Source organism: Callorhinus ursinus, unplaced genomic scaffold (genome assembly GCF_003265705.2).
Source record: "Callorhinus ursinus isolate GAN/ISIS: 27379988/994484 unplaced genomic scaffold, GSC_fseal_2.0 scaffold4, whole genome shotgun sequence".
In the NCBI taxonomy this organism is placed as follows: Eukaryota; Metazoa; Chordata; class Mammalia; order Carnivora; family Otariidae; genus Callorhinus; species Callorhinus ursinus.
The window spans coordinates 6524203-6538698 of NW_027397066.1; the positions used below are offsets into that span (position 1 = coordinate 6524203).

General features: G+C 46.9%; 1 protein-coding gene across 1 annotated transcript in view; it reads left to right on the forward strand.

The window, feature by feature from the left end:
* The window catches only part of OTOP1 (otopetrin 1), a 44156-nt gene that overhangs the window by 23449 nt on the left and 6211 nt on the right, over positions 1-14496 (forward strand). Inside the window, exons 4-6 of the mRNA XM_073891148.1 lie at positions 2257-2315; positions 8173-8303; positions 11868-12796. Coding sequence (XP_073747249.1) covers positions 2257-2315; positions 8173-8303; positions 11868-12796 — 1119 coding nt within the window. The remainder of the gene's footprint in view (positions 1-2256; positions 2316-8172; positions 8304-11867; positions 12797-14496) is intronic.

A 14496-nucleotide genomic window follows, 5' to 3' on the forward strand; every position in this document is an offset into this window, starting at 1 on the left:
CCTTCCTTCCTTCCTTCCTTCCTTCCTTCCTTCCTTCCTTCCTTCCTGTCTTCCTGCCTTCACTCTGAACCCAGCAAATACTGTTCCCAGTCTGAGGATTAAAGTTGTTGCTGTGTATAAAGCACTTACAGTGAGCACTTGGCCAGGGCTGACAGCCACTCAGGAGCTTGAACTTTATCCTGAGGGCAATGGGGAGCCATTGAAGGCTTTAGGCAGAAGAATACCTGGACCAATGTATTTTCAAAATATCACTCTGCTACTTGGTGGGTTGCAGATCTCTAGCTTCCTAATTTAAGGCATTTTATCAGCCAATTAATCAAGCATTCTGTACCTAGTGGTCACTTACTACATGCCTTTGCTATACTAGATGACTGGGGAATGAAAGACACTATTTTAAAGCAATATGGTATTTATTTTAAAATTGTGCTTATATATATATATACATATATATATAAAATAAAAAATTTGCTGTCTTAGCTACAGTTCAGTAGTGTTAAGTATGTTCACACTGCTGTGCAACTTGTCTCTAAAACTCTTTCATCTTGCAAAATTAAAACTCCATCCCCGTTAAACACTAACTAGTGATTCCTTCTTCCCCCAGCCCCTGGTACCTACTATTCTATTTCCTGTCTCTGTGAATTCGACTACTCTAGGTACCCCACATAAGGGGTACCTAGTGACTGGCTTTGCTTCACTGACTGTATTGTCTTCAGGGTTTATCCATGATGTAGCAGGTGCCAGGATTTCCTTCCTGTTTGAGGCTGAGCAATATTCCATTGTATGGATGGACCACATTCTGTTTATTCCTCCATCGATGGACACCTGGGTCACTTCTACCTTTTAGCTATTGTGATTAATGCTGCTATAAACATGGGTGTGCAAATACCTTTTTTGAGACCCTGCTTTCAATTCCTTTGGATATATACCCAGAAGTGGGATTGCTGGATTCCATGGTCATTAAAAGATATTTATTTTAAAAACATAATCTAACAGAAAAAAATAGAAAATAGAATAACAATGTGTCTGTAAGCCCATTAACTGAAACATATGTTGCTGTTTTTGTGTTCTCTTCCTTCCTTGTACTCCAGTGTATACATTCTTGTTGACGTTTTTTACAGAGAAGGGGCAGCATTTTCTATTCTGAAGTTTCACTTAAAAAATTATGAACTCTAGAATGTTGCTATGTAGTCTTTATGAAAGTATCAGTGAAGTAGCTGTCTAACTTGGAAATCATTGATAGATCCTCTAACGAGCTGCTTCCCTATTGTTGGGCTGAAAGTCCTCACCAGGAGTCACTGCTATTGGAATTTTAAGTTGCCAGATGTTTCAGGACCCACCCCCTGAAAGTGTTTTCAGAGCAAGCCAGTAAGTCTTAGGCAGAACAATGTGGAAAAGAGAGGATGTGTCAGTGAATTTTCTTTTGTGCTGATTTTCTTTTGATAGCACTTAATTGCACAATGAAGGTTGAATGAGACAAATTTATAAAGTGCCCAGCAGTGTTTGGTATGTGGTGGGTGCTCAATGTGTATCTGTGTGTGAAATAAACCCCAAAATGTTTTAGGAGCTCAAATAATAGCAGGCACGCGGGAGGTGTTCAGCTCATGGGGAGTAAGTTGCCAGTGAAGAGCGTTTACTGAAAATGTGCTGTTCTAAGTACTTGACATGGATAATCTTATTTAACTGATCATAATACCGTCCAAGGTAGGTTCCGTTATCATCCCTGTTTCGTGGAAGGGAAAACACCTGGAGAAAGGTGCCCCGACTTGCCCGAGGATTTGCACGCAGGTCCCACACCAGCCTCCCTGCACCGGCGCCAGCCCTGTGCTGTATCTTTTGGCTGTGTGGCCGGGGGCCTGGGTGGCGCATGGCACACAGGGAAATGAAGCACCGGCCTGAATCAATCTGCTCTTCATTGAAAGCACTCAAAATTTGGTGTCAGGCCACTGGCGTAGGAACTGTTCGGTGGATAGTTCTTGGAGGAAGCCTAACACAGGTGATAGAATCGGGACAGCTTCAACCTGTCCTAGAAGCTCTTCCTCCCAAACCTGGAAGCCTCACTCGGTTCTCACCCCGGGCTCCCGGAGCACGGTCCCCACTGGGGGATGGCACTGACACCTGAGATGAATCTGGGATGGGAGGTCACTGTGGTCCCCAACATTTTCCCATTCTGTTTCTGCAAGTTTCATAGCTTCTCAGCGTGCAAGTATAATGATGGTTTTCACCGATGCATCTTTCTTTTCTTCCTTTATTTCCTAGGTGTATTTTCTTTGGGGGCATGCAAAGGATGTCATCCAGTCTTTCAAAACCCTGGAAAGGTAAAAAACATAGGAATTGCTTTACTGTTGCATTTGGTGTATGTGTAGAACAAACTCATCTCGGCCATCGATCTTGGGTTGTAAATATGAGACCAACTCTCTCCTCCATCCCGACAAGCAAAGCCCTCACTTGTGGCCTGGGAAGGAGACCCTGCACCATCCTCCTCTTCCTGGGGACGGTCCTGGAAGTAGGACGATATGGGGTTTCAATTCCCACGCTGCCATCTGAGACACTTTCCTTTATGATCCTCGGTTTTCCTCCTCTGTAAATGGAAATAATAGTAGAGCCAACCTCTGAGGACTGAAAGAAGTATGGATCTAAAATGTGTGCCTGGTGCATAACAAGTGCTCAGAAGGGTGGGATCTGTTCTTATATCAGTCCCCTTTGTCTCAGCAATTGTGAGGATCAAGGGAAAGAACCTATAGGATACAAGGGTGAATTAACAAGATGGGAAGTATTGTTATCATGCAAGAAAGCCCTGGGTGCACACGTACCAGCGAATCAAAGGATCAGCATTTGCTTCCTAGAAAGATCTCTTATATCCATGAGGAACAGACAACTCCCCCAGTACCATTTGAAAGGACAACAGATATTTAAAAGTTTGATTTATGGATGACCACTGGATAGAACTATTTTGATAGACTATTGATATGGAAATAACTTTCACCAATCTCCTTAGGCAGAAAGTTCAGCCTCAACAAGCAGTTAAGCATCTAGGGAGCTGCTAATGTGCACAGAGCCAGCTGCCAGGCAGGGATGATGGGCCCAGGTATCCCAGGCACGTGGTGGGAGGTCCCGGGAGCTGTGCACTGGCAGCCCGTGCTATCCCCCCCACCCCCCCATAGCCCCCAGGGGTGGCCTTGGCAGTGATCTTTAACCACCGCCTTAATGGGAGAAGCCACGCCCCCTTGCTGCGGGCTGGGGGCGGGGGAGGGGGGAGGAGCAGCAGGGAGGGGCCCGAAGCAGTACAGATGCTTCGCCTCCAGGGGAGGGGCATGGACAAATGCCCTCAAATGGGACAAATCAGGGACAGACGCGGTCCAGGCCCTGAGAACCCAGCAAAGAGAACTTTAATTGTCCCTTGGGGCAGAGCAAAGACATCCACACACAACCTCACATTGAATCTGCATGCAGGCTCTGTAAGCGTAACTTGGTAACTACGCTTCCCTGCATTGAAGGGGTGCGGTGGGCCACAGGTTCCAGCAGGTTAGGGGACGTGCCCCAGGTCTCCAGAATGCAAGTGGCAGGCCTGGGATTCCTCTCCCGGGTTGTCCCATTTTGTATGCTGGGGAGCGAGGAGTATGTGTCCGGTTTGCTCTTCTTCCCCCTGGTGAGGCTGGGCTACACTCCCAGCTCCAGGTCAGCACTGGTGGTTTTGTTCTGGGGAGTGAGTTTCACTTCACCTACTGCACAGATTGTACTTTGTAACTGATGAGACTTGGAAGGATCTCGTAGGATCTAAAGCTCACCTTAATGTCACTCTTATGGACTGAATGTTTGTGTTTCCCCAAAATTCATCTGTTGAAGCCTTTACCTTCAATGTGATGGTTTGGGGAGGCAGGACCTTTGGAGGGTAATTAGGTTTAGATGAGGTCCTGAGGATGGGGCCCCCATCATGGGGTTAGCGCCCTTATAGGAAGAGATGCCAGAGAGCTCTACATGTCTCTCTGCACACCCCCCCAGAGGAGAGGCCAGGGGGGCAGAGGGACAGAGCTGTCACCAAAACCAACCTGCTGGCACCTTGACCCCTGGCTTCAGTTTGCAGAACGGTGACCAATAACTGAGTGTTTGGTTATAGCAGCCCGAGCTAAGATGCTCGCCACCCAGCGGTGACTACCGTTAAGATTATGATCTGCTTCTTGCCAGGCTTTTTTCCACGAATAGATATTGTTTTTATTCCTTTTTTCTTTTTCTTCTTGCTCTGTTTCTTCTTCTTTTTTTTTTTTTTTTTTTTTTCCTTCCCTCCAGTTGGTAGTGTTGGTCTACCCCATGGTCTCTCCCACCTGCCCAGCGCGCCACTACTGGGGTTGGTCTCACCAGCCCCCTGCCGTGTTGGTCTGCTGGGGCTGGTCAGAGACCGCCACGCACTGGGAGGCATGAGCCACCTGAACGTTCGGCTCTCACGGTCCTGGAGGCTGGAAGTCCAAGATCAAGCAGGGCTGGAGTCAGTGGCCCGCAGACCCTGCCTCCTTGCTGTGGCCTCACCGGGCCTTGCCTCCGTGCTCAGGGAGAGAGATTGAACTCTGCTGTCTCTTCCTCCCTTTCAAAGGACACCAGGCCTACTGGATTAGGGTCTCACCATTATGACCTCACTTACCCTTGATTACCTACTTAGAGGCTCTCTCTCCAAATATGGTTACATTGGGGGTCAGAGCTTCGACAGAGGACTTTCGAGAGGACACAGGCCAGTCCATAACAACTGTTGCTGAATGTTTAATCTTTCTGAAAGTTTTGTTGCTGTTATAAATCATACTGTGATGAACATCTCTGGTCAAACATATTTTTGAACATCTCTGATGATTTGCTTGGCTTAAAGTCCTAGAATAGAATTGTTGGGGTCAAGGGCGAGACGTTTTCAACAGATGTGCATTGAGCATCTCGTCTGTACCCAGAAACTCCCGGCTGAGTGGAGTGGACTTGCCCACGTAGAAAGCACTTTCTTTTATGTGTTTACTCGTGAGGAGGTCTCTCATGCTAACCTTGCCACTTAGAGGCACTATGAGCACGATTCCCATTTGGCAGGTGAGAAAACCAAGACTCTGGATGTTGACTTTATAGCTTTTTTAAAAAGTTGTTTTTTTTTTTTTTTTTTTTAAGGATTGTTGACTTTAAACCCACTGTGATTTTCATGTGTTGCTGTGACCGCAGAGGCCCTCTGGCTTTGCTGGTGGGGTCTCTCTCTTTGCTTTTGTCACTTATGTAATAACGGCCTCAGTACATTGGGCCCATTTCCCTCCAGGCACAAAAGGGTCTTTGGCTTTGCTTTCCACGTGCTCGCTGCCCAGGATAGCAGCTACCAGCCACCTGTGGCCACCGAGCCCTTGAGCTGGGGCTACTTCCAACCCAGATGTGCAGGAAGTATACAATACACACCAGATTTCAGAGACTAGGATGAGAAACAGAATGTAAGATATCTCATTAATAATTTTTGTTGGTATTGCTTATATGTTGATATCATAGCATATTCAATAGATTGGGTTTCAGAGAAAATTATTCCAACCATTTTCACCTGTCCCTTGTCTTGCCACGTTTTAAAAATGTGGCGGCAAGAAAATCTAAAATCACACGTATGGCTCACCTCTGTGTCTCGCACCATCGGTGTGTAGACGGCACTTCTCTAGGCCTTGCACCCAGACGTTTACTCAGATCTGTCATCTGAAGGATCTCCAAGGGATGGGACGCAGCGCTGTGCTTGTTGAGTGATTGGACACAAGTCTCTCCCTGTCTTGGGAACCCTTTGCTAACCCGGATGGAGAGAGACTTGAACAAGATAGGCAGTAGAGCTTAATTTAATCTGTTTTGTTTGTAGGGCAAAGTGTTAAAACATTTTTTAGTTACTCGCCACCTTCAGGTTTTAGATTTAGACTTCTCTAGAAAAATTAGAAGATTTGGCAATCCCATAAGTGCATACAACAAAGGGCTAGAGCTGAATGGGGGCTGTTCCCTCCATTTGCTACAGACCCTACCACTCCCTAATGTGGCCCAGACCTGCTTTCTTCATTCACATTTCCTGCCAGGCCCTGAAGCCTTCAGAACTTACCACTCCGGGACTTGCTGCCCCCCCGCCTTGTCTTTTGAGCCAATATTCCACTGTCCCATGCTTTTAGTATGTCCTGGGACTTTTCTCCTGATCTAAGAATTCTAACTTGCTTCAGTCCTTTTCTCTTCCCCAGAGTGAGGTTTAGAGGAACAGGAGTTCTGAAAGCAGAGCTGAGGGCATACACTGAGATTAGAAGTGGCTCATGGAAGCCTTGTCTTTGTTGTGGTCTGGGGCTATCAGCCCCAAGTATGAGAAGGGTGACCTGGCATGAGGAAGTGATGTCTGCCTTTAGTTTGTAGGAGAGTTTCCAGGTCAGACCAGCAGGAGGCTGCGGGGAGCTTGCACAGCACGCCAGGTTCCGGCAGCAGGTGGCACGGATTAATTATCTCATCGGGTTCATGGGCCTGGGATTGGACAGGGCCGTTTGGCCCGGGAAAGAGGAGAAGAAAAGGGAGCTGTGTGCATTATAAGTAAAAGAAAAGGAAGCCTGAGGCAAACAGCATTGTCTGCATTTGTCCAAGGATCTATCCAGTGCCTCCCAGATGCCCCGGGGCAGGCTGGCCACAATCCCTAGAGCTGGGCAAGCTCAGGGGCGAGCAGATGGGCAAACACCTGTCTCCTTCTCTACGTGTGCCCGGTCATTCTGCAGCTGTCCAAAGAAGCCAAGGTTCAAACGAGGGAAGTTTGGCTTGCGGTCGCTTGTGGGAGCCCCAGAGGTGGGCTGGGGTTAACACTCAGAGGAGAGGAAAGGTCAGGGTCGAGGACCCAGTTGTACCAGTTTTCCTGCGGGCAGATCGTGGACAAGTGTGCTCTCGGTTAGACGGGTTGGGGCATGCTTCCTCTGGGGCCTGTGCTCTCCACCTGAGGAGCCATCAGTTCTGCATGCTTCAAGGATGCATCTCCCAAATCACCAGGATTTGCTGCTTCTGCTATATGCAAGGCCCATTGTTAAGTGCCTGGAGACTACCAGTGTGCATACGTCTTAAACATCAAGCATGGGGAGACTGGGGGTTTTGAGACAGGCTCTGATCCCATTGGAACCATATTCCTCACAGACCTCTCTTCTGTGCCAGAGTCCAGTGACCACCTTCCTCTTCATCTTCTTCTTCCCAGGAGTGGCTTGGCATTGAGGCAAGGGCAGGCCCTGGAGGTCAGACTAGGACAGCTCTGTTGCTTAATAGTTCTTCAAATCCCAAGGCAGCTACTGCCTTTTATTTGTGACCTCAGCCTAAGTCCTGAATCTATCTGAGACTCCAGCAGCTCAGCATGTTGCCACAGAACAGACTCTTTCTGTGCTCTCCCTCTGCCATTCTCAGTGGATTAGCGTTTCATCCCATGCTGGTTGCTTCATGGTCACAAGATAGCTGCCAGAACGCCAGCCTTCATGTCTGTATTCAAGGCTGGAAATAAAGGGGAGAGGGACAGTGAGTAGGCTTTTCTTATTCTTATCTCTTTCATCACAAAAGCAGAAGCTTTCAGTAGTGCCCAGTAATCTTGACCTCACATCCCACTGGGCAGAGTGGCCATGCCTAGCTTCAGGGGAGACCAGAGAGCAAGTCTCTGACCTGTTTCAATTTCCTTAGAGGTAAGTGGTAAGACAGAAAGGGTGTATGATGATCATTGGGTTGGCCAGCCAACAGTAAGGGCTTGCTCAGCTCTCCAGATTTCCAGTGTAGCCCTTCATCTTCCCCTCATGTTTCTCTCCTCTTCCCTTCTGGAAGAAAGGGTTTAGGGTATGGTGGGGATGGTGCGTGCTTTCAGTAAGTTTCCATCACTGGACCCCTGCTTCCAAGACCTAGTTTCTTTTTGTCCCATTGACAATGAGTTGAGTACTGGCAGGTTCAAGATTATGAGAGAATGCCAAGACTGTGGTTTTGGAAGTTCCCATGGAACTGCCTCTCCCCAGACAGGGACCCACCCAGAGTCTGAGCTGCCTGGTGAAACCAGAATCATGGCTAAGAAGGAAGCATGCACATGTGTGTGTGTGTGTGTGTGTGTGTGTGTGTGTGTAAGCATGCGTGCAGTGTCTCCATCTCACCCCCTGGGGCTTGGAGCTTCCCAGGGCTGCTCAATAACAGAGTCCTTGTGTTTTTCAGGTTTGGGGTGATACACTCGGTGTTCACCAATCTGCTTCTGTGGACCAATGGCGTCCTGAATGAATCAAAGCACCAACTTAATGAGCACAAGGAACGGCTCATCACTCTGGGCTTTGGGAACATCACAATAGGTGAGTGATAAGAGTTGCCCTGCCCCCATGCTGGAACCTCTTGGAAACCTGCAGAGACCAGAATGTTCAGGGATGGAGGGGCAGGGTCCACCCAACTCATCATTGGCCAGACAATCATCTGTTGTTGAAAATCTTTCAAAACCTCCTAAGTCCCTCATCCTGGTTCCATAAGTAGGATGTGCTGAGCATAATTAATGGTTTCTTCGGTGACTCAGGGACTTGTCAGACCCAAGGGTTATCATTTAGGGTACCATTTCTCACGGTAGAGTTTGGTATGGAAGTCAATGTCTTTGTGTACAACTCTGGAAGATTGGCAGTCATTGTGCTTTTAATTAAGCCTCTATTACCAGTTCATTTGACTAAAAGTATAGCTTTAAAATACCCAGAGAAGTCTAAGGGTTGCCGTTAATTGGTTTTAGTTTGTTTGAAGTTTTTATTGAACTCTTCTGGGCTTGCACTTTTGGCCCATCTTTATTCCCCCTTGCTCCTATTTGAGAGCGCATGATGCCAGTCAACCTACTGCCAAAGTTCTTTAGCATTTATGACCTGTTGCTTCTCCATTAGGGCAATGGGATGGGGCTCGTGGGAATGTGGAGAGGGGAAATGTACCGGGAACCGGATATCCCAGATTTGGGTCTTGTTCTCATCACGTCCTGGCTGTGTGACTTTTGGAAGCCATTCAACCTCTCTGGGCCTCCCTTTCCTCATTCATAGAGTGAGGAGACCTGTACCAGGCACTTTCAGGGGGTCCTTCCAGCTTTGATGTATTACACTCTACACTCACTGTACGACCCCAGGCCCGTCACCGAGGGCAACTTCATTTTTTTTTTAAAATTTTTATATGTATTTGAGAGAGAGAGAGAGAGAGAGAGCAAGGGGGGGGAGGGGCAGAGGGAGAGCTAGGATCTCAAGCAGACTTGAGATTTACCACCCAGCACAGAGCCAGACTCTGGGCTTGATGCCTAACTGACTGAGCCACCCAGGTGCCCTGGGGGCAACCTTAAAACTGTTTCCTCACCAGTTGGGTGGGGATGGTGAAATCAGGGATACATGCTACTTCTTTACCTCTTAACCCCTGCTCTACCCTGGCAGCCCGCTCTTGGGGAAGTCCTTCTCTTTTCCTTGTTGGTGCCAATAACAGTAATAGCAGTGAAAACAACAACAACAAACTTTTATTAAGTGTCTACTGAGTGTCTGGCAGGCTACTCTAGTCCCTCCACGTGGCACATTTAATTCTGGACCCAAAACACCATGGGGTAGTCAGTGTTGACTTTATCATATGGATGAAGCCATCAAGCCACAGAGAAGTTAAGTAACTGGTCCAGGTTCACACAGCAAGTAAATGATCGAACCAGGATTTTATTTGGCTCCAGGAACTTCTGTGGAAAGATGGAATTGGATAAATTTACAAAGAAAGGACTCCATCAGCTCTAACATTCTGTTCATCTGAGACTTTCTCCTCGATTTCTTCCCCTAACTTTTGCGTAGTAGCATACTGGGTTACAAGGGATGGGAAACTCCTCATGAATTCAAAATTGCAGTATTCTGCAAAGGTAAGGTGATTTGTGCTGCCACAAAGCTTTCCATTTGGTTTTATACCTGGCATATGCAAATCATAAGCTAAAACAATGACAAAGTGCAGAGAAAAAAAAATCTACAATAACACCTACCCAGAAATGCAGTTCCATGCTGTTAATATTGGCTTATTTCTTTGCAGTGTTCTATTTATTTATTTATAGTTAAGATCATACTATATATATATTCAATCTTTTTTTTTGACTGCAGCCTATAATAAGAAATAGACCTTAAGCTGCAACCTGAATGCACACAGACCTGTGTGTGTACACACATATGTCATGAAATAATAACCTTACCATATTAGAGACACATTTCTATTGTTACTGATGTCATTCCACTGCATTCTGTTCTATTCCATGACAAGTCTACTCTGTTGAAAAAATATATTGGCAGCTACCTGCTAAATTGATTTCACAACTGAGTACTGAGCTGTGATAAGCATTTAGAAGATACTGTATATACAATTTTTTCTTACTTATTTCCATTGTTATGTAACATGATTATTTTCCTGTATCATTAAAACACAACTTAATTATAATTGGTAATGGCTGCCTACTATTCCATCGTATGGATGTACCAAAATTCACTTAACAGTTTCTAAATTGTTGGGCACTAGAGTTTCTCTCTCTCTCTCTCATGTGCATGCACACACACAAACACACATGCACACACACAGTTTTACCTAATTCTTTGATCACATTTTTGACTTGTCCCTTAAAATAGATTGGAATTATAGGTCAGAGACTATAGCTGTATCCTCTTTAAGGCCTTTGTTACATATTTTATTATTTATTTACAGCATTTTCGCTCCTTCTTATGAAATAGTTTTTTTTAATTTAAATTCAGTTAGCCAACCTATAGTAGTACATCATTAGTTTCAGGTGCAGTGTTCAGTGATTCAGCAGTTACGTATAACACCCAGTGCTCATCATATCACGTGCCCTCCTTAATGCCCATCACCCAGCTTGAAATAGTTCTTCGTACCATTGCCAAGTGCCTTCCAGAAGGTGGTGCCCACTCGCGTGCCGACCGTTGGTGTTTGACGGCGCCTGTCCTGCACTACACTTGCAAGTATCGAATATTCTTAGGAGCAAAGTCTTTGCTAATGAGAAGGGGCATTTTCCCTCACAAAGTTATTTTTTGAAACAATAATTTAGGGGCACCTGGGTGGCTCGGTTGGTTAAGCGTCTGCCTCTTGGTTTTGGTTTAGATCATGGTCTCGGCGTCATGAGATCCAGCCCTGTGTTGGGCTCCATGCTCAGCAGGAAGTCTTCTTCTCTCCCGTCCTCTCTACCCCTCTCCCCACCTGCACTCTCTCTCTCTCTCTCAAATAAATAAACAAATCTTTAAAAGAATCCAATAATTTAAAAAATCACACACGTAAATAATATTCACAAAGAAAGTTTAGAGAACACAGGGAAGCAAAACCTACAGGTAAGTAACAATGGACACCTTACACTTACACAATGTTACATGTCAATTATATCTCCATAAAGATGGGGGAAGAGACAAGATAGAACTTCCTTCTACTGAAAAGAAAAAAAAGAAAAGAAAAATTCCCTGCCATTTTCCCACCCAGAGCTAACCATTGTTAACCTTTTAGCTTATATCGTTCCAGATTTTTTCTGTGTCTGTCTGTCATCTATCATCCATATACTTATAGTTTATAAAAATGGAATTATATTCTGTCCTCTTTAGCAAGCTTCTTTTGTTCAGCAGAATCTCGTGAACACCTTTAGATGTTAAGTAAATTTCCACAATACCATTCACAAGGGCTGATGTATGGATAAACTCTGATTCATGCAGTTAGTACTCATGGCTGTCAATATAGCCATGATATCAAACATGACAATAAGCCACCAAACAAAGCTTTAATTCAATGGGAAAACCCACGTGTGAATCCTCAGTGAAAATATTTCCTTGTGCTTTTCCACTTGCCCACTGACCATGCTAACCACCCTCCAATGCATGTCCTCTGGCCCCCAGTCTTGGATGACCACACGCCTCCATGTAACTGCTCGCCCCCGACGTTCTGCTCTGCCATCTCCCAGGGGATCTACTACCTCTACCCCTTCAACATAGAGTATCAGATCCTGGCTTCCACGATGCTCTACGTCCTGTGGAAGAACATCGGACGCAAAGTGGACAGTCAACAGCATCAGAACATACAGTTCAAATTTCCCGGGGTCATGGCGGGCTCGGTCCTGGGCCTGACTGTACTGGCCGCCACGATTGGGATTGTGGTGGTATATCTGATTCAGATCGGGCGCTCCAAAACCAAGAGCGAGTTGGCACTCATCATGTTCTACCTGTATGCCATCGCCTTGCTGATGCTCATGGGGGCCGCGGGACTGTTCGGAATCTGGATTTACAGGATAGACGAGAAATCTCTAGATGAGTCTAGAAACCCAGCCCGCAAACTGGACGCGGACCTCTTGGTGGGCACTGCCTCTGGCTCCTGGCTCATCTCCTGGGGCTCCATCTTGGCCATCCTCTGTGCTGAAGCCCGCCCCCCCTACACCTGGTTCAACCTGCCCTACTCCATCCTGGTGATTGCTGAGAAATACATCCAGAACCTCTTCATCATTGAGTCCATTCACCGGGAGCCGGAGAAGCTCTCTGAGGACATCAGAACCCTGCGGGTAGTCACGGTCTGCAACGGTGATGCCATACCCCTCGCCTCGTCCTGCCTCAAGAGTGGAGCTGAGGCCGCGGACGTGGTTTCCCTGGGCAGTGAGATACCACATGTGGCCAATGGAAATGTGCATCTGAGAGAAGGCTGTGGCAGAGAGGCGGAGGAGGGGAGCCGGGAAGGGACCCCGAGCCCAGCCTGCCACCCCCGTTTCCTGCAGGGCCATGCCAAGAGAAGAGTGTTGAGGAATATTGCAGCCTTTTTGTTCCTCTGCAATATCTCGGTAATGTGCATTAAGTTATTTATCTTAAAAATGACCAACCTATTTTCCTTGCTTTTTTCAAATAAGGAATGGAGGCAGGTTATTAGCAAAATGATTTAAGTGTAAGGTTAAAGAATGAGGCTGGAATGAAAGCCTCTGTTCTACAAATCCACTTACTGAGTACTGTTGTGTGCTGGCGGCTGGGGTCGGGGCTAACGATCGCAGCTGAGAAGACTCCAGGTCTGTAGGTACCACTCTCCCGAGTGTGATCTGAAACAGGCCCCCCTACACGGAAGTCAGGGAGAGACAGCAGAGAGAGGCAGGTCACTCCAGCTTTGTAGGTGATGGTTTTCATAAGTCAAGGGAACTTATATACAAGGCCTGTCTTGGGCAATAGTAAGGTGAGTGAATTTCTGCACCTGTCTGCCAAATTGTAAAAGTTTATATATATGTTTACACAAAGAGAGAGAGATGAGAAAGAGAGAGAGAGAGAGAGGAGAGGCCTTAGCTGGGCTCGGTCATGTATACTATACTCTCAACACCACATCCTTATTTCAATACCACTATGTTCTTAACACCACACCCTTATTTCAGGGCTGTGTCCTTGGAGCAGCCTCTGGGAGGGAGAAAGGCCAACAGAACCCACATTCCAAGGACAAGGCAGGGGGTGAAGAGCCTCTGAGTGCCCCGGTCCAGCTCAGGGGTCAACCGGCAGTCACGTCTTTTTTGATGACCTTCTCCAACAATCTCTTTCTCAGAGAGGTCACAGTCTAGGGAGGAGGGACACAAGGGAAAAATATACAGTGAGTAGGGCAAGTGTTGGGACAGGTATGTGCAAGGTGTAATGGGAACATGGATCCAGGGAGGGACTTCAATGAGTCAGGGATGCTTGAAGTGAGGTCCAGGCTCAGTTAGGAGTGCTTTTGGCTGCAAGGAATAGAAAGCTTGGCCAGCAGGATCTTCAGTCTTAAAGATAAGAATTCTGAAGGTTGGCTACTTGGGGCTGGCCTGGCAACTGAGCCCTATCATCAATGATCCAGGTACTGTTCATCTTTCCACTTCACCATGCTTAGTGTGATGCTTGTTGCCACATGGTCACAAGGTGGCTGCAACAGCACCAACCATCACATCTGGGCTTAAGACATGAAGAAGGAGAGAAATATTAGTGCCAGGCAGAGGCTTTCACATGGCCACCTCTTGTTGCAAGAGAGGCTGGGGACGTGGAAGCTTTGCTTTCCAGCCTTTGGTGGAAAACAGCAATGTAGAAGATATCCAGTAACTCAGTTTTGGCTGCCTCCATGTCCAGGAATGCTGGAAGTTTACCAGGTGGCTAAGGCAAGCATAGGCGTTTGGAGCAGAGGGCACATGATGTTCAAAGGCACAGAGGCAGAAGACCCTCTGGTCCATTTGGGGAGCAGCACGTAGTTTAGCACGAATTCCATAATGTCAAGGAGAGCAGTGGTGGGGGAAAGAGGAAGGCAGGTCCAGTTAGTGGGTCAGCCTGGCTGAGTCTGGTCTTTATGCTGGAGGCAATAGGGGCCCCTCTCAGTTTGTGCTGTGGAATGATCAATCCCCTTAGCAGCAGGTGTGAGAAACTGGAGAGAGGTAAGCCCAAGGGCCGGGACACCTGAACAGAAGCCCTGCATCTGCCCAGATGGGAAATGATGGGCACTTGATCCAGAGCAATGGGCCTGAGGATGGAGAGAAAAAAAGGAGCAAAA